Source organism: Natrix helvetica (assembly GCF_964273705.1).
Source record: "Natrix helvetica genome assembly, chromosome: Z".
Classification (NCBI taxonomy): Eukaryota; Metazoa; Chordata; class Lepidosauria; order Squamata; family Natricidae; genus Natrix; species Natrix helvetica.
In genome coordinates, this window is record NC_138554.1 from 54,539,568 (window position 1) to 54,558,784 (window position 19,217).

The window sequence follows — 19,217 nt, forward strand, 5'->3', positions numbered from 1 at the left end:
TCATTCATTCAAATGGCTTCAATCAGCATTGTTTTCTCCCACTTAAGTCCATTTTGAATTTCAAAAGATTTCTTGGCATGGATTTAAATAATTATACACAGGAAATGTTTTCCAAAAGTGCATTTGTCAAAATATTAAAATCCTCTCACATTAGTATTCCTAAAGAAATATAGATGCTTTTGTTACTAATAAAAGGAAACATGGAACTTGTACACTGCTTTGTTTGATATCTTTGAACTAGCTTAACTGAGCAGCAATGCTTCCATAGGCCATAAGTTTTATCTGAAACCATAACATTCTTGCAATTGTTATAATTACATACTCAAGTGTTCATTCTTCATATATTGATCGTAGCACAACTAATTCAAGACTACATTAACATCTTGATGGAATTAAAATCCAAGGAGAAATTTTACCAGGACAGAAATTAGGTTAATTGGGAACATACTAAAAAGAAATCAAGAGAAAGAATTGCACAATCATCAATAATAAATTAAAGAATCACTAGAATTGCTACTATCAAATGATTGATGTTGAATACACCAGTGCTACCATGATCCAGAAATTTTATTTTAAAATTAAAATATGAAAACAATATGAATTTTCAAGTACATGCTTTTGTTCCTATGCAAACTCTTATGAACATTTAAAGTTATTTGAGAATTCTTATGCTTATATTTTTACATCCTCAGCTACTTTCCACATTGAAAAAAAAATCAAACACTAGACATTGAACATTTCCATTAGTTGTGCTGTCAAAGCATTCCAATCTTTTTATAACATGTCCCTTGTATTGGAAACAGTTGCTTCTTTCACAAGTGAGGCAAGAACATTGTTATATCTGTCCAGTACCATCTGAGAGGAAGGTCTTTCAGCTGCATTCTTTTTACATGCTTCATGTATACTGAATAAGTGAAATCTGACAAGATCACTCCCATCAACATCTCCCAGGAGAAAGTTAGAAACATCAGGGATTTTCCATATGTCTATCATTTCATTATAGGCAGGCATGAGATGGTCTTCAAAAGGTACTTCTTTTCCATGTGGCCAAAGCTGCTCAGGAGCAACCCATTCACCTTCCAGTTCCCGATGACCACACTTGATCAATTCACCAGCCCTCCTATTCAAAAGGGGCAAGGCATCCAAATCATTCACAATCACCTGAAAGCTGCTAGTCAGTAAGTATTGTGACAGTGTTTTATTCAGATCACTGGAGTCACACATAACAAAAGTGCCAAGAGGGTTGTTGTGTAAAAAATGGATAATGCTCACATAGCCTATGGCAAGTAGAAATCTGTTATGCCATGTATTATAATGCTTATATTTTGGAAGGTTTAATATCTCATTAACATTTTTCAAGGACCCAAATGGGTGATACTCCGTAAGAATCATGAACTCCTCTTCACAATATCCAAGGAGTTTGACCACATGCTTGCTTTGTAACTGTTTTAGCATCTGAAGCCCATGAATAAAGTCTTCTTGTAGCTCTGGCACAGTTATCTGGGAAAGTGCCACTTTGTTCTCTTTCCACTCAGAAAGAAAGACCTAGAAAGAAAGGGGGGGGGGGAGAAATATGTATATGCATCTCACACATACAGTCACTAATATTCACTATTATTTAAACATGCTATTCATTTTATGAGTTGATGAGATCCATGCCCTTACTAAGCTTCCGGTTAGAACAAAGGCCACTATATTTCAGTATTTCAAAACAGATCATGCATAAACTAGTCAGCAGCATTTAAGTAATCCTTGTGTCTCCTACAAAGGTGGATCAAATCCATCTATAATCATATCTATAAACTGATATGGAATATTTTCTATGAATGAACCAGAAATATTTTATTATAGTACATATTCCTACATCTATTCCCTGCTTTTATTCTATATAATTTGGTATATATTATAGTAGATATGTATATACTTTTAAGTATTAAAATATATATCCTTCTAAATAACTAATTTTCTCCTTCAAAATATGAGCTTAGAATATTTTTCTGTCTTTATGAAATGGGGGAGGGTTTGCCTAAATCTCAGCTCTGTCATACTCAGTGTATATAAAGCTAAGAAACTTCTTTCAAAATTCCACTGAGCTCTTCTTTTCCCAAGTAAGTGGAAAGAAAAGATGGGGAAAGCAGCTGGAAATTAAAATTCAATTATTTTCTAACTCAGGTGGTAACAGCACCATTTGGCCATGCCCAACTTTGACCTTAAAAGAGGAGAGTTCATTTATTAATGTAGTAATGAGTGCCAATTAGATGTAAACAACACAAGAAAATTTAGTAAATATCATGTCTATGCCATATCTCAACAAAAGTTTTATTTAGAAATACTTCAGTAAATGAAAATAAGTTATTGTGTTATAAGCACTTGTAAAACATATATAAATGAATATTTATTTCTAGACATCATCTGGAATCATCAGCATTTACTTACAAATTGATTTCGGGCATATTAAGAACATCATTTTTTTCAGCAGCATCTTCATGAGGGAAAGGGGAAGTGACATAAAATAATGGCTGATATGACAGAAATTCTATCTTTTTGTAAATGTGTTGCAACTGCTTTCTATACAAAACAATGTAATATTGCTTTCATCATTTTGACAACAATAGTGGATTCTGAGAATACCTATGTATCTCTCTGTAGATTGGGGTTATCATTGGCCATAAATAGTGACCTGGAAATATATAGAATAATATTTTATTATGTTTGAGATCCATGAAGTTAAACAAACCCTTTTTACAGCTCCTCCACCAACATGTTTCAGTTTACGGACTTCTCTTTTTATAGCCTGGCAAGACAACCATGGTGAGCAGTTTTTCATAGTTCCTAATTTGAAGTAACCATGTGGACAGAAATTTTGCTCAACGTAGGATTCTCCATAGGAAAAATATACATTGCCGAGGTATTGGTAAAGAAACAAGATCACAAGCAGCACAGTTAAAAACAAAAGCAAGGCTAAAAGGATCAGCTTTTTCTTAATATCACTTTTTAAATCACAAGCCTTTTTTGTCCATGTTGTAAAACTATCATCTTTCATAATTTCTGAAAAATAAACAATAACAAATTATTAATTGAATATAACAAAGCAGCAAAAGAAATGATATTTCAGAATGATTTTATTTTATTTTTGTGCACAGCAATTCTATGGTCTCAAAAAAAAAATGAAATATACATATAAAATGAGAATGTGTTAAGGTAATATGTTTACTTCATAAATCATGATATACTGAAACAATTCTGCACACAGGGGGAAATATGCAGTAATTCAATTTACTCAAATCTATTCAATTTAATTTACACATATCTATTTGCATCTGTTTACTAACTGGTATGAGATTCAATTAATACTTTAATTTTAAAAACCCATAATTTCAAATTATATTTTCTGAAGCAAAATATCCCTTTTGGAGAACATGATTAAATGTATAAGGGAATAAATGTACGCACCACTTGTGGATCTAAGAAAAGAAAGCAGAAGATTGTTTATAACTTGGTTCTGCACTTCAATTATGTTCTTTGTTAATATCTTATAGATAGCCTGATGAATAATAAACATTGTTTGACTATCAAATTCTATGGATCTCTGGTAGAAATTCTTAATGAATGTTTTCATCATAGATATTACCGTACTCAAATTTTAATAATTTAAATATCTCTGGTTTTAATGATTTCCATAGGAAATATTTACTGTCAATAGCACTGTTAATGACTATTCAAAAATAAGTCTAGCTGAATTTACTAAGGCTTTCAAATAAATTTTAAAATTCAATACACTTAATGAAAACAAGACATATAAATTCATGGAAGCCACATTCTTTTCTGGTTATTTTTAATCTGACTATTTCTCGGGATGTGTTTTCACAACTTCTGTTTACAGGAAACCCACCTTCTTAGAGATAATTTAATATAGGGAATGTAATGGAATATATTTCTACCGATATGCCTAAATTAATGTATGGATCTTAAAGAAACAGATAGTACTTGAAAAAACAACAGAGTAAAAAGAAATTAAAAATCTGTCTGGTTTGCATCATCTCAGAAATTCAGGGCAGAATGACATAAATTTTATTAAATAGATTTATCTTATTATACTATGCTTACCTGTTTCCTATCTTCATAGTTTACCTACCATTATCAATATCGGCATAATACAACCCCAGGGTTCCTTGCTTTGAGCCACACGTGGTGTCCGTCGTTTGCACATAGAGCTAAAACAGGGTAGAGTGACATACTCCCTTACTTTAGTTTCTCAGATTCTGATTGAAATATAAAGCCTTTCTGTTCTGAAGCTGACAGAGGAAACATATCTTTCTATTTACTTCTTAACAAGAACATTTGGAAAACTAAAAATATAGTTGGTTGACTTTTAATTTTGGGACATTTAAGTGTTTCTAGAGAGATATTTGAATGGATATATACATTGTATTACCCTCAGAGTATCCAAATAACAGTCTTTTACTCACTAGATCATGCTTTGTCTCCTTCCATTCATGTTTAAAATCTTAATAGGATTTTTTTTACCTAAAATGCAAAATAGAAATGCTTAAATAAAAAGTGTACAATAAAGTGCATTCAGAAAATATTCAGACCCCTTCACTTTTTGTCAATGTTATGCTGCAGCTTGATCCTACAATTTTTCCTCATTAATCTACACTCAGTACCCCATAACGACAAGTGAAAACAGAATTTTAGAACTGTCTGAAAATTTATTTAAAAAGAAAATACTGAAATATCATACTGGGAAAAATATTCAGATCTTTCACTCAGTACTTTGTTGAAGCACCTTTGGCAGCAATTACAACCTCGCATCTTTTGGAGTATTACCCACACCTGGATTGGGGGATTTTCTGCCATTCTTCCTTGCAAATCCTCAAGCTCAATTTGTTTGGATGGCAACCGTTGGTGGACAGCCATTTTCAGGTCCCTCCAGACATGGTCAATAGGGTTCAAGTCAGACCTCTGACTTGATCACCCTAGGACATTCACAGAGTTGTCCCTAAGCCACTCCTGTGTTGTCTTGGCTGTGGGTTTAGGATCGTTGTCATTTTGGAAAGTGAACCTTTGGCCCAATCTGAGGTCCTGAGCATTGTGGAAAAGGTTTTCATTTAGGATATCCCTGAACTTTGCTCCATTTAGCTTTCCCTCAACTCTGACCAGTCTCCCACCTCCAAAGCATGATGCTGCCCCCACCATGCTTCACTGTTGGGATGATATTGGATAGGTGATGAGCGATACCTGGTTTTTTCCAGTTATAACATTTAGAATTGAGGCCAAATAGTTCCATCTTGGTTTCATCAGACCAAATAATTTTGTTTCTCACAATCTGAAAGTCTTTTAGGTGCTTTTTTGCAAACTCCAAATGGGCTTTCATGTGGCACTGAGAAGCTTCTATCCAGCCCCTCTGCCAAAAAGCCCAGATTGGTGGAGGGCTACAGTGATGGTTGTCCTTCTGGAACTCTGTCCCATCTCCACACAGAATCTCTGGAACTCAGTCAGAGTGAGCATTGGGTTTTTGGTTACCTCTCTTACTAAGGCCCATCTCCCCTGATTGCTCATTTGACTAGGTGACCAGCTCTTAGAAGAGTCCTGGTTGTGCCAAACTTCTTCCATTTGAGAAGTATGGAGGTCACCGTGCTCTTAGGAATCTTCAGTGCAGCTGAAATTTTATTGGAGCCTTCCCCAGATTTGTGCCTTGCAATAATCCTATTTCTGAGGTCTGCAGGCAGTTCCTTTGACCTTATGTCTTTTAAGTCATGCCAGAATTCCAACATTTGTGTGTGTGCGTGCGCACGCGTGTGTGTATGCATTGACATACCTTTTGCACATGCTTGCTAATAAAATGAGTTGAAATAATATTATGCTATTGTTTTCCTATTTGCCAAACAGTACATATATACTGTGCATACTTTGCCTATCAAGACATTTAATAATTTGGTCATAATTTCATGTATATGAGGTTCTTATCTCAATCTCAATTATGGAATGGAAAGCACTATAGTTTAAACTGAGTTAGGAGCAAAAACCATACTGTAATTACAGGAACTCTAAATTTAAGCATTATTACTTGTATCATTCCAGTGAAAGTCCAGTCATCAACTGCTATATCAGTATAGCAAAAGACATATTTGGTTCATCTACATGTTGTGGGATGTCGCCACAGCAAAAATGTAATATACTAAATAAATTTGCTAAATCATTAACAATATTATAGATTGGGAGTTTATTTTGTAAGCACCAAATTGAAATGTATAATTAAAATTTTACTACAAACGTAAGTCCTCAACTTACAGCAGTTCATTTAATGATCATTCAGAGTTAGCACTGCAAATGATGACTTATGGCTGATTTTTCAGAATTACAACCTTTGCAGCATTCCCATGATTATGTGATCAAAATTTAGATGCTTGGCAATTGGTTGATATTTATGACCATTGTTGTGCCCAAGGTCATGTGGTCCCCTTTGGAGCCCTTCTAACAAGCAAAGTCAATGAGGAAACCAGATTCACTTCACAATAACTAAGTTAAGATATTAACTTAATAACTACAGTGATTCACTTCACTGCTGTGGCAAAAGTCGTAAAATGGGGCAAAACACACTTAACGGAAATTTTGGGCTCAATTGTGATGGTAACTCGATGACTACCTGTATTCTTTCTAGAGCAGGAGTCTCCAACCTTGGCAACTTTAAGCCTGGAGGACTTCAACTCCCAGAATTCCCCTACTCTAGAGCAGCGTTTAACAACCTTGACAACTTCGATATGCAAAGACTTCAACTCCCAGAATTCCTCACCCAGCATGAAGTGGGTCCTCGCAACTTAGAAAAACTGCTCAGAAATCAGAAATGATAGCAGTGATTTAAAACAGACATCAGAGGGAGTAGTAGTATTTAAAACTGACCAAGAAACGACAAAATAAACCCAAAATCACGTGAATGAAAAAAGAGAGAGATTAAATTAAGCCTGGTCACTGGAACCCCGTTTTCGGGTCCCTTCAGTGCTCAAGACCACCTAAATCTAAGACACAGCGATTACCCAATGGCAGCTCCACTCGCTGCTTTATCCCCAAATATCGCGGGGCGCGCGCGGGGCGGGGGAGAAAGAAAGGGCAGGAAGCTGCCTCCTGCTCCTCCTCCTCCTCCAGGCCGAGCTGTGCTCTCGTCCGTTTTCGAGCAAAGAAGGAAGAGAGACAGCCAGTATGGTGGCATCGGATTGTCGGGGTCGCTCGGCCGCCTATCTCGGAGGGGCGCTTATCGCCCTCCTTGTGTCGGGCTTAGCTCAGCCCCACGGTAAGCCTTTTCTTCCCCGCCACAGTATCTTCCCTTATACCCTGCAAGCGCTGCCTCCTTCGCACTTCTATCAGGAGGTTTTGAAGGCGTAGAATTCCTTTGCTTTTGTTTTGCCCGATGAAAAGATGCTCGACTCCAGATCCCTTCGAGAAGAGCTCCTCAGCAATGGGAATCAACCGACGGTTGGGGAGGAGGGAGGGAAGGCCCGGCTTTTAGTGAATGGATTCATCATTCTTTGCTTCAAGGGCACCATTGCTTGCTCTCCAGACATTAGGAGATGCTTAAAAACAACAATCAAAAGCTAAACATGCACTTAAATCCAATGTGGATAAGACAGCATCACCACCGGATGGATTCGGAACTGACTGACCAACTACAGACAACGTGTAGTCCTCAATGGAACTGCATCTACTAGGAGGGAAGTATGCAGTGGGGTACCCCAAGGCTCTTTTTTAGGCCCAGTACTCTTCAACATCTTCATCAATGATTTGAATGAGGGGATAGATGGGGAACCTATCAAATTTGCAGACAATACCAAGCTGGCATGAATAGCCAACACTCCAGAAGATAGGCCTAAGATACAGAAGGATCTTGACATACTTGAACATTGGGCACTATCTAACAAAATGAAATTCAATGGTGAAAAAGTAATGTTATACATTTAGGCAAGAAAAACCAAATGCACAGCTTGAGTATAGGTGGTACCTCGCTCAATAGTAGTAACAGAGGGTTCTTGGAGTCCTAGTGGACAATCCTAGTGGACAATTTTCCTGACAGCTAGAACAATTAATCAGTGAAACAACTTGCCTCCAGAAGCTGTGAATGCTCCAACACTGGAAGTTTTTAAGAAGATATTGGATAACCATTTGTCTGAAGTGGTGTAGAGTTTCCTGCCTAGGCAGGATGTTGGACTAGAAGACCTCCAAGGTCCCTTCCAACTCTGTTATTCTATCCTATCCTATCCTATCATTTACATATGAGCCAGCAGTGTGTAACAGCTGCGAAAAAAGCCAACACAATTTAGGCTGCGTTAACAGGGATTAAGATCTCGTGAAGTGTTAATACCACTTTATATTGCCTTTGAAAGGCTACACTTGGAATACTGCATCCACAATGTAAAAAAAATATTGAGACTCTAGAAAGAGTGCAGAGAAGAACAACAAAGATGATTAGGGAACTGGAGGATAAAACACATAAAATAGGGCTCCTGAAATTGGATATGTCTAGTCTGATGAAAAGAAGGACTAGGGGTGACATGATAGCAGTGTTCTGATATCTCAAGGGTTTCCACAAAGAAGAAGGACTCATCCTATTCTCCAAAGCACCTGAGGGTAGGATAAGAAGCAATGGATGGAAACTAATCAAGGAGAAAAGCAACCTATAACTAAGAACAATTAATCAATGGAACAACTTGCCTCCAGAAGCTGTGAATGCTCCAACACTGGTTTTTAATTAGAGGTTGGACAACCTTTTGTCTGAAAAGGTATAGGGTTGCCTGCCTAAGTAGGGGGTTGAACTAGAAGACCTCCAAGGTCCCTTCCAACTCTGTTATTCTATTCTAAAGTAAAAAAATCCAGACATTGTGTATATTATCTAATGAAAATCAGATGGCTCGTTCCTGTCAACTATTTGCTTGCTTATTTCATTTTCTACTTCTGCTTTCACTCAGCTATCATCTTCCTGATACATAAATCTAAATTACAAATGAGGAAATAATGTTTTTGTGTGTGAACCTTCAATTTAACAAGGAAATATTTGTTTTTCTCCCAAAAAAATCTTCATTAATCAGGGCTTATCCCTTAATTTTTTGTTTTTAAAAATTAAAAAATATTCATTATTTCTTAATCTTAAAATAAAATTAATTCCATGCTTAGAAAAGTATTTTAAGGAGAAGATATGAAGCAGTGATGGACTGGGAAACTGCAGCTTGGACAGAGGCAACCCTCTGCCAAACAAAAGCACATTAGTATATATAAATATATTAAATAAAGTAAGTTATACTTGCTACTGATTTCTAATATAATCCAAGGTTTCTTTATTCTTTATATATACTTCTATAAGGTACTGTTTTTTCACTTATGGAATCACCACTTTGGCTTGGTACAGGTAGTCCTCGATTTATGACTCAGTTGAGCTCAAAATTTCTATTGTTAAGCAAAATATTTGTTGGTGAGTTTTGCTCCATTTTATGACCTTTCTTGCCCCAGTTGTTAAGTGAATCACTGCATTTGTTAAATTAATAATACAGTTAAGTGAATCTGGTTTTCCAAATTCTTGCTTGCCAGAAAGTTGAAAAGTGATGATAAGACCCTGGAACAATGCAAATGTCATAAATACGAATCAGTTGCCAAGTGTCTGAATGTTGATTATGTGACCATGAGAATGCTACAGTAGTTGCAAGTGTGAAAAATGGTCATAAGTCACATTTTCTGTGCCGTTGTAACTTCAAACGGTCACTACTGTTGTAAGTCAAGGACTACCTGTATTTAGTAAAGAAAAATTCAAAAAAGGCAGTTCTTGAAGGCAGTTTTATTATATTGGTTAATTATGTTATTGCTATATAATGCAATATTCTGCTATGTTGATAATTTACTTGGTATAAAGAGAACATATAACAACCACATTACATTACTGGTTATGATTTCCTTTCTGAAATGTTTTTTGAGGCCTCAAAGTATACAAGAAAAAAGAGACAATTCCAGGATTCTCAAGTCTCAATTGCTGGACAAAAATTCTGATTTTTTTAATACATAAATATTAAATCACCTTCATTTTTAATTCTAGATATATCCAGACGGCCTCAGTGGAACTTGAAAATGGATCAAGCTTTATTACGAATTCATAATGAATTGCTCATTGACAACTTGTCCATTTATTGGGTCTCAGATTACTGTTATGAGGTAATGAAAATCTTGGGGGGGGGGGGGGAGTCCTATAATCAAAATACTTATAAAATGATTCAAGTTGGATGAAATGCTTCATCTAAATCAAACTGCAATTCAGATTTGTAAACCATGATTCATGTTTGAACTGAGTGATAGTTATGGAAGAAAACTGGTCTAATCACAAGCAAATATATACAGCTAGCCCAATTAAGTGCATTTTATTTTAGATACTAAAACTCTGAATATATAAAATCAAGCCATTTTTAAAATCTTAGAATATAATTGTATAGTTTCAACAGGCAACTATTTCTTTTAGCATAAACCACATTCTAGATCCAGTAACCCTTCTATTTGTTTTTCATTTTAAAGGTAATATTGGTTCATCTACTGCAAGGCAAATCAATTTGTTGTGGACTTTATTCTTTTTTCCCTCATTTTTTAGTGTTTGCAACAGGAGCTGATTTCTGTCCCGATGAACAGAACATCGAAAGAAACTCACTTTGTAGGTATTGATACTCAGCATGCTCTCACACTGATGGTCAATAATGTTAAAGAAGGAAAAGAACTGTGCAGGTTAGTCCTTTAAAGATGCATAGTTTCTGCTATGTGGTTATCACTTAAAGGAATCACAGATGTATTGTAAGTAATTTATTTAGATAATTTATCCAAAAAGGGATTGAAATGTCGATTTCAATTCAATTCAATTCAATTTATTTTCAATTTATTTGTGCTTCTAGACCGCCCCCTCTCCCAGAAGGGACTCGGGGCGGTGTACAGTCCATAGAGAATATCACAAAAATACAATAAAAAATTAAATATGTACAGTTTGGAGGAGGTTAAAATGCAATTAAAAGAACTGTACAAAGCTAAATAAATATAATTTTTTTAAAATCCCTAAAACAGACACAACAGATTAAAAAACCCTAAGATAACCAGATAATAATACATTTGCCAGGAGGGACAGTTGTAATTATGCCAGGCCTGCTAATCGGAACAGGTGAGTCTTCAATTTTTGCCGGAAGGAGCGGAGGTCAGAAGTGGTTCTAATGTCGGGGGGGAGGTCATTCCAGAGGGTTGGGCCCATCACAGAGAAGGCCCTACTCCTTGGTGTCGCCCGTTGGCATTGCCTAGTGGACGGCACCAGGAGAAGTCCCTCCCTGTGTGAGCGAATTGGCCGCAGGGATGTATGTGGGAGGATGCGATCCCGCAAGTAACTAGGTCCCGTGATTTAGGTATATTGTTTAATTTTATACTAAAACATTAGCATTATGTAAACAAAATTAAATAGGCAACTGCTGACTATATCCAAACATCTGTGTAAAAGCAAAATTATATTAGAAAACATGAAGTAATAAATGGTAGGATAAACAGTTCGAAGATAGAAATGGCAGCAAATGAAATGAGAAGTATAATATGAGGAAAGTGAGCATTTTGAGAATTGTTGAGATTTGCATGTATTCCATAAGCTTACATATCAGTAAGAAAACATCTAAGTATATTCATAGTGCTTAAAGCTCTCTGTTTCTTTAGCGCCTGTTAAGTGGTCAGGTATGTTGGAGACTCCCGACTTTGTGAGCAGTAACAGCATTTTATGTGAGACTTATGGAACCTCTTTCTTAAGAATTTGGATAACCTAATGTATCAAATATTAACATATCGGGAAAACTGGATGAATTTAAGATTATGTTTAATGGGGTTATTTATATTTAGCTCATTTAAATTTTTAAGGGTCCTACTTCTGTTCATATGTTGTCAGAATTGTTCTAACCTGAACTAACTTCACAAGTATTTTTTCCTCTTTGCTGTCTCTAGGATTCATTATCATTTTGGAGAATATGGAAACTATTCCTTAAGGATTAGGCATCTCCAGAGCAACACCATGTACATTACATGTGATATAGTTATCAGTCAAAGTCCTCTCAACAGCTATCTGCGTATGTTACTTTAAACTTTTATAACTTGTATTGTTTGTTAGTTGCCTTAATGCTTGCCTTAATTCATTTAGAAAACTGACTAATTGTTGTACAGTCATGTTAGGCTTAACTATTTCTTTGCAGGTGTGCTATCCCATCTCAGTTCACCCTATATCCTATAAGGCAAGAGGAACCTAAGACTTGCAGAGTGGAAATTTCCCAACTAACTCTGCAGTCACTTCTGAACAATTCAGCCTGTTTCTTACCATACTTAATTACCCTATTTTTCACTTCCTAAGACCAAATTTTTTTCCTCCCAAAAGTGGGTGGAAATGTCTGTGAGTCTTATGGAGCGAATATGGGAAACAGGCAGCAGTGGTGAATGGCAGCAGCGATCCCCATCTCCTGGAACAGCTGATCGGTGGTATTCCAGGAGGCTGATCCAACTGCCAAGCAGCTGCTTGGGGGCGAAGGCTCTAGCATTCCCTGGCGGAGGCAGCAAACATGGAGGAGGCTTGCTGTTTGCTGCAAGGACACTAGCCAGCTGAATACCGGATGGATGCTGGGAGGCAGAGGCAGATTTTTTTTTCCTTGTTTTCCTCCTCTAAACCTAGGTGTATCTTATGGTCAGGAGCTTCTTATGGAGCAAAAAATACGATATATTATAAAAAACTTTCATAGACTTCCACAATGGGTCAACTGTAGTGTTATATTCAGTTATGATGAATACAAAATTCTGCATTGGACAGGAAAAATCAAATAAGATGTGGGGAGACATTGCTTGGCAACATTGAGCATGAAAATAATTTAGGACACCACATGAGCATTAGCTGAATTAATGGAAGCATTCCATCCAGGTTATGGAACATGTTTGGGATTTATTCTCTGTTAAAATTGGGAATAGAATAAAAACCAATAGGTTGAAATTAAAGAATTTAGCTGAATATTAGGAAGAATTTTATAAGGTTTAAGCAATAAAATAGTCTGCCTAGAACAGTGGTAAACTATCCTAAGAGCCATGCTAGTGCAGTGGTTAGAACACAATATTGCAGGCTAACTCTGTCTAATGCCAGGCATTTCATCTTGACTGTTGACTCAGCCTTCCATCCCTCCAAGGTAAATCTGAGGACCCAGATTGCTAGGGCCAATGTGTTGATTCTGTAAACTGCTTAGAGAGTGCTGTAAAGCATATGAAGCTGTATATAATTCTCTTGCTATTGCTATCCATTCATTAATAGTTTTCAAATGTTAAGAATAATTAGTAGATTAATAAGGGTTGGACTAGAAGACTATTTATAAGACCCTTCTAATGGTGTGATTATATGAGTGTTGCATTTGCTTCTGTTGAAAAAAATGAAAGTACTATATAAAACAAATCATGACAGAGCTCGATGAAAAAAATCCTCAACTTACAACAGTTCATTTAGTGACCAATCAAAATTACACTGCAAAAAGTGACTTCTGGCCATTTGTCATACTTAAAACTGTTGCAGCGTCCCCATGGTCACATGATCCAAATTCAGATGCTTCAGAGGCAACTAACTCATATTTATGATGGTTGTAGTGTCTTGGAGTCACCTGACAAGCAAAGTCAAAGAGGAAGCCAGATTCAATTAACAACTGTTGTACTAACTTAACAATTGTAGTGAGTCATTTAACAACTGTGGCAACAAAAATTAAAATGGAGCAAAACTCAGTTAACAAATGTCTATTTAGCAACAGAAATTTCGAGGTTAATTGTCATGTCGAGGACTACCTAAATCAACACCAACTGCTACAGGCCTCAGAAAAAGGACAATTACTGCAACCCAATGGCTCTTACTTCCAACCTCTTGAGTCAGTCCAGAAGGATGCCGTGATTGATGGTATCATACTCACCAAGAGATCAAAGAAAGCCAGATGGATGGACTACCCATCCCACCCCACCAAAAGCAATCAAAAGATTAGTGCCACCTTTAATCAAAAGGAAAATTGGTTGAAATTGTTCAGTACGGGCTTCTTGAAGAGAGGGCAGACAACTACCTCTTTGAAGACAAATAGAGTCACCTTCTTCTTCCTAGTGTATTCCCGCAAGTGCAAGGTCTGCTTGTTTGGATCATTGAACGCCATGTTGCACCGTCAGCTGCGTATCCAGGGCACAGGCCCGTAGCTTGCATATCTTTGTTGATGGTGTCTTGCCATCTCTGTTTTGGGTGCCTGCAAGGTTGCTGGCCATTGACTTCTAGTTGGTAGGCAGTCTTGGCAATGGTAGAAGGTGCTACTCTCAGGACATGTTCATACTAGCGGAGCCGGCCTTCTCTCTTCTTCTCTAAAATTGATGCCACACCAAAACGTTGTTGAATGATGTCATTTGTGATGTGGTCAAGAAGGGAGATGCCCGATATCCAACGAAGATTCGCATTTAAATGCAGCCACCTTCTCCCATAAGAAAATATTAACCTTATGTAAAACATAGGTAGCTGAACTCACCAATTCAAACACTATCCACTCATCATAATTAAAAGGTTCAAGCTCTTCCCAGATTATCACTCAAGATTATGCCTTAGTGCCTTAGGATCTGTACCAAAGGTGCTTTTTTTCAAGAGGCAACTGAGGGGGGGGGGGTGTTATTTGAAACTGTTTCGCTTCTCATCCAAGAAGCTTCTTCAGCTCTGACTGGATGATGGGGAATGAAAGGATTTATACTCCTTGTAGACAGTTGGTCATTTGCATCCTTTCAGCGAGTCGCTGAGGCCATCTGGAGGGTTATCTGTAATCAGGATCACCTGAGTTGTGCAAATGGGTGTGGCGCCTTCTTGGAACGGTTGAAATAACTGTGTTCCAGACTGGAGATAGATGATGTCATATCCCTCCCCCTCTGTTGAGAGACAGCTGTTAAATTTTGACATATGGCTTCTTTGACCCTTCTTTCAAACCAGCATTCCTCTCTGTCCAAAATGTGGACTTTGCTGTCTTCACAAGAGTGTCCTTTGTCTTTTAAATGCAAATGGACTGCTGAATCTAGTCCTGACGGGTTTGTTCTCCCATGTTGTGCTTTTCATTCTTCCATTCCCCACCAGCCAGTCAGAGCTAAAGGAGCTTCATCTTTTGTCTTGTGAATAGGCTGGCCCAATCTTCCTTAATGAGCACAAAATATCTGCTGGGGCTGTTAAGAAAGACTGAGTCTGCTTTCTGTTTTTAAGAGCATGTATCTCCATTTCTCCCTTTCGGGAAATATAATCTGCTTCTTTTAATATTCCCGCAAATATTTCATTATTCTAAGAATTGGGGTGGGGGTTCCCACAATAGTAAAGGCTTTTGTTACCTAAGCCACTGGCAAGGCAAACAACCATGGCTAACACATTCTTTTCAATGTGTATTCCTCATTGTGTACCTGCTTACTCTTTTGTAATCTCCTCTCCAAATAATGTAAATACACAAACATTAATGTAAATATAAACCATCTTGCCAATTATCCCAGTTCTGGTGTGAGCATTCACTCCAGGATAGGATAATGGGGGAAAGGGCTATAAGATTTCTCCTTTTTATCTGACTTTCTTATAAGTCAAGTTCTAGATAGCTTTTCAGCCATTTGGGTTCACTTGTTTGGGATCGTAATCTTCTGATGCTTAAACAAAAGAAAAGGTTGAAGCAAAATCATAAGAACTGTTGTGGTTACATGATTTTTCAATTAGCGGATGCCTCCTTTAATCACTGAGTTGCCAATTCCAATTGTAGTTGCTACATGAGGATTATCTGTAGTTAGCCGAGCATCTCTAGGTTTTTATTTCTTTCCCATGTTTAAAAGACTTAATGTTGCATGTCTTTGAAACATGCTTATTGTAGGTTGGATGAATGTTGTCAAGGTTTTCATCACCTTTCTCAGTTCAGTCTTTATACTGACTTCGCTCTTATTCCATAATAGAGGAGAGTACAGGTAATTAACTTTAGAAAGCTTAAATAACTCAGCGTTTCCTATCATCATTGTTTTTCTCCTAAATAATGTTTGTCTTTAGTATTCCTTCATGCAAGCTCTAACCTTAAGAATATTGATGAAGATTTTATTTCTGACTTTAGTATTTTCCTTTCCACATGTTCTGTATAAAGCTATCTGTTTTGCAACAAGAAATGAGGTTAGATTAATAAATAAGTGAACTCCAAATTTGTTCAAGAAATTTTAAAAGATATGCTAGAGGAGCACACACTATGTTATTAATTTACAGGCACATCTTATGTCAATTGCGTTTATTGCTTTTTATATTACTTGTATTGCAGCTGCTTCTACCACTCTCTTCCTCCTCCGTAATTATTCTTGATGCTCATGATTTCAACAAAAATGTTTCCATTCGTATTGCTGCAATATCTTTGATCGTTTCTTTCTGGCTCCTGTCAAAGCATATTAGCAAGAAATATAGTTATGTAGGCTATTTTTGGGGTGTTGTATGGAAGTCACATGAGTTTTTAAATTATATTTGAATCTACCTCATTTTACTTACCTAGTGTTTAATCTAAATATTTTAATACACTTTGCTATAGTGTAATGTCTAATCATTATTTTTTTTCCTAGCTAATCCTTTTCCAGGAAGCCGACATAAAAATGTTTATTACAGTGAAGATCTTTCATAATGCTTCTTGAAAGAATTGAATAATTTAGAAGTTTTAATATTTCACAAAATGTTTGTCAAAAAGTGAAAAAGAAATCAATTTTATGGTTTACATTAAATATGGGAACACCATGCCTTTTTAAATACTTTTACAAAGTTTGGTTTCAACCTTGGAAATAAACTTTCAATTATAAGCCTAATAAGCACAAATGGACCTTTTTAAATATATATATATATATATATATATTAAATAACTTGCTCTATAATGTATACCTTATTATTTACAGTAATTATGTGTTCTTTTATGCAGCTATTTTATTTGCATTTCTCATCTACATGGGCATTTTCATTATTCTGATGATTGGACAGATTTTCATAAAGTAAGTAAATATTTTAAAATGCGACTAATTGGATGTATACATTATTTTCCATATTTGCATGTTAAACCTTAATTTAATCATTGAACAATATGGCAATGTATTGAGATTTATCCCAGAAATCTTTCTCAAAATACATGCTTTTGGAGAAGTATTTTTTATGTTTATTAAGGAAAGGGCCTTCAGTGGAAACTTTCTCCACTTAAAACTTTATCAGTTGGCTTCCATAATTGCCTTGTTTTGAGAGAAAATCATTTTAACAGCTTTAAAGTGCTTAATTGTGACAATGTTTTCAGGATGATGATTTTAGAAGAACATTTGTGTTATTCAAGACTAAAATCTGATTTTCTAAATTTCTGTTTTATAGCACTGAAACAGTAAGAAAATGGTTCTTCAAAAAGATGGATCCTAGAGAAACTGATCGACTTATTAATTCAGTAAGTGGGATCATATAAATTATTGACTGATAATTGGATTGTTCTCTTTACAAATAAATTCTCTTCAGATGACTTCAGTCATGCATATTGACCATTAAGCCTGAGAGCTTTATGATCATGAAATAATTGTGTAAAAACCATCACAAATAACCTTCAAAGCATTTGAAAGTAGCCTAACATCACTGCAGCTGAGTTGCTTTTCATATAAATGCTTCAGACATTGAACGACATGCACTCGTTCTTTTATGATTTTTGCTTAAAAAGAGATAAAAGTCAATCTGAGTTTAGTAAAGCTTGCATAAATGGATATCATTATTTCAGCCTAAATAGATTGCTCTATTATCACTGATTAGTGATAATATTAGTGCTGATCTTTGTTTAGTTATGCTAGAGAAGAATGCTATACTTATTCTTTGTTTTGCTCCAGAATGAGGCCAAATATAATTAAAAGAGCACCAAATGTGTCTGTGAATTCCTTTTGCAATCTTAATGACCAATTGGTACAGTGGTGAATGTACAAAATTAGCCCAAGCTATTGGGGTCAATGTGCTCATTTGGACATTTTAAGAATATAGGGACCATTCTCACCATATAGTTGCTGTGGAGGACATGGCTAAATACTATACTAAAATATCTATATCTGTGATGGCTAATTGTTAAAGCAAAAAGAAAGAAAATTGATGCGTCTTATAAAACCAATTAACTTGTCCCCTAGTCTTTCAAGAGTTGAGCTCTGAACCCCCAATATCAAACTATGTATTTTTCCATAGAAAGCATAGCATAGCATTTTATTTTCTTTATAGTCAATGACCAGCAAAGTAAACATAACACAGAAACATCACATAAAAGCAGACTCATCTACAATAAAAGCAATACAGTAAAACCTGTCAAGCACCAGGGATCTCTTGTGGGCACACAGGGCCTTATGACTGATGACTCATTTGACCCCTCCTTCAGGCTCAGGCGTGTCATCTACAAAACCATTACCAAAACCTGCTGATTAAAGTGTACAGATTTGAGAAGTAAACAAAATAAAAGAAGGCAAAACAAAATAGATAAACATTAAGATAAAATGTGAGGTCCGTTGTCAATAAGGCCCCCCTCATCAACGATCTAATTCTGGAGGGGGAGCCGGACCTCGCAGGAATAACTGAGACCTGGTTGGGCCACGAGGGAGGTCTACCCCTCGTGGAAATGTGCCCACCAGGTTATCGAGCATTCCACCAGCCTCGGGCCCAGGGAAGGGGGGTGGGGTAGCAGTGATTATCCGGGAGGACTTAGAGCCGAGGGAGTCCACTGTGCCGCAGACATCCGGGTGTGAGTCCCTTGTCGTGAGGTGGGGCCCAGGGAGACAGCTGGGCCTGCTGATAGTATACCTGGCTCATCGCTATACATCAGCGGCCCTGCCTGAACTCCTTGAGCTGATCGCATCGGTGGCGGTTGAGACCCCCAAACTTCTAGTGATGGGGGATTTCAACCTGCCGTCGGTGGGAGAAGCGTCCGAGGGGGTTCGGGAGTTCATGGCTTCCATGACAGCCATGGACCTGACTCAATTGATTCAGGGCCCTACACACGAGGGAGGCCACACACTGGACCTTGTTTTTGTCTCTGGCCAGTGGATGAGTGATCTGGGAATAGGGGATTTAACTATCACTCCCCTGTCATGGTCAGATCACTCACTTCTCCGACTTGACTTCCTTGGTGCTACCCCCCGCTGCGGGGAGGCGGAGC

General features: G+C 36.9%; 2 protein-coding genes across 4 annotated transcripts in view; one reads left to right on the forward strand and one right to left on the reverse strand.

The window, feature by feature from the left end:
- Positions 1 to 549: 549 nt before the first annotated feature.
- POMK (protein O-mannose kinase) lies at positions 550 to 4,519 on the reverse strand. Of its 2 annotated transcripts, XM_081933553.1 has the most exons (4): positions 4,470 to 4,519; positions 4,108 to 4,214; positions 2,738 to 3,048; positions 550 to 1,545 (listed from the first exon to the last, which is right to left on the reverse strand). In XM_081933553.1, the coding sequence occupies exons 3-4, from the start codon at positions 3,041 to 3,043 to the stop codon at positions 775 to 777; spliced, it is 1,077 nt and encodes a 358-aa protein (XP_081789679.1). In that variant the 5' UTR covers positions 3,044 to 3,048; positions 4,108 to 4,214; positions 4,470 to 4,519; the 3' UTR covers positions 550 to 774. The 2 variants fall into 2 exon arrangements, with proteins under 2 accessions (XP_081789679.1, XP_081789678.1); XM_081933552.1 differs by lacking the exons at positions 4,108 to 4,214; positions 4,470 to 4,519 and adding an exon at positions 3,454 to 4,099.
- Positions 4,520 to 7,109: 2,590 nt separating this feature from the next.
- The window catches only part of HGSNAT (heparan-alpha-glucosaminide N-acetyltransferase), a 40,211-nt gene continuing 28,103 nt past the window's right edge, over positions 7,110 to 19,217 (forward strand). The window contains exons 1-6 of one of the 2 annotated variants that reach the window (XM_081971206.1): positions 7,110 to 7,291; positions 10,076 to 10,191; positions 10,619 to 10,749; positions 11,989 to 12,110; positions 16,983 to 17,052; positions 17,417 to 17,486. In XM_081971206.1, coding sequence (XP_081827332.1) covers positions 7,201 to 7,291; positions 10,076 to 10,191; positions 10,619 to 10,749; positions 11,989 to 12,110; positions 16,983 to 17,052; positions 17,417 to 17,486 — 600 coding nt within the window. In that variant the 5' untranslated portion in view covers positions 7,110 to 7,200. The remainder of the gene's footprint in view (positions 7,292 to 10,075; positions 10,192 to 10,618; positions 10,750 to 11,988; positions 12,111 to 16,982; positions 17,053 to 17,416; positions 17,487 to 19,217) is intronic. The other variant, XM_081971205.1, reaches the window with a different exon arrangement.

Excerpts from the sequence above, each read along its gene's own strand:
- POMK (XM_081933552.1), bottom strand. The coding sequence starts at position 3,622 with ATGATGAAAACATTCATTAAGAATTTCTACCAGAGATCCATAGAATTT. Across the intron at positions 3,049-3,453 it reads TTTTCTTAGATCCACAAGTG|AAATTATGAAAGATGATAGT; the intron begins GTGCGTACATTT and ends TTTATTTTTCAG. Across the intron at positions 1,546-2,737 it reads GTGGAGGAGCTGTAAAAAGG|GTCTTTCTTTCTGAGTGGAA; the intron begins GTTTGTTTAACT and ends CTTTCTTTCTAG.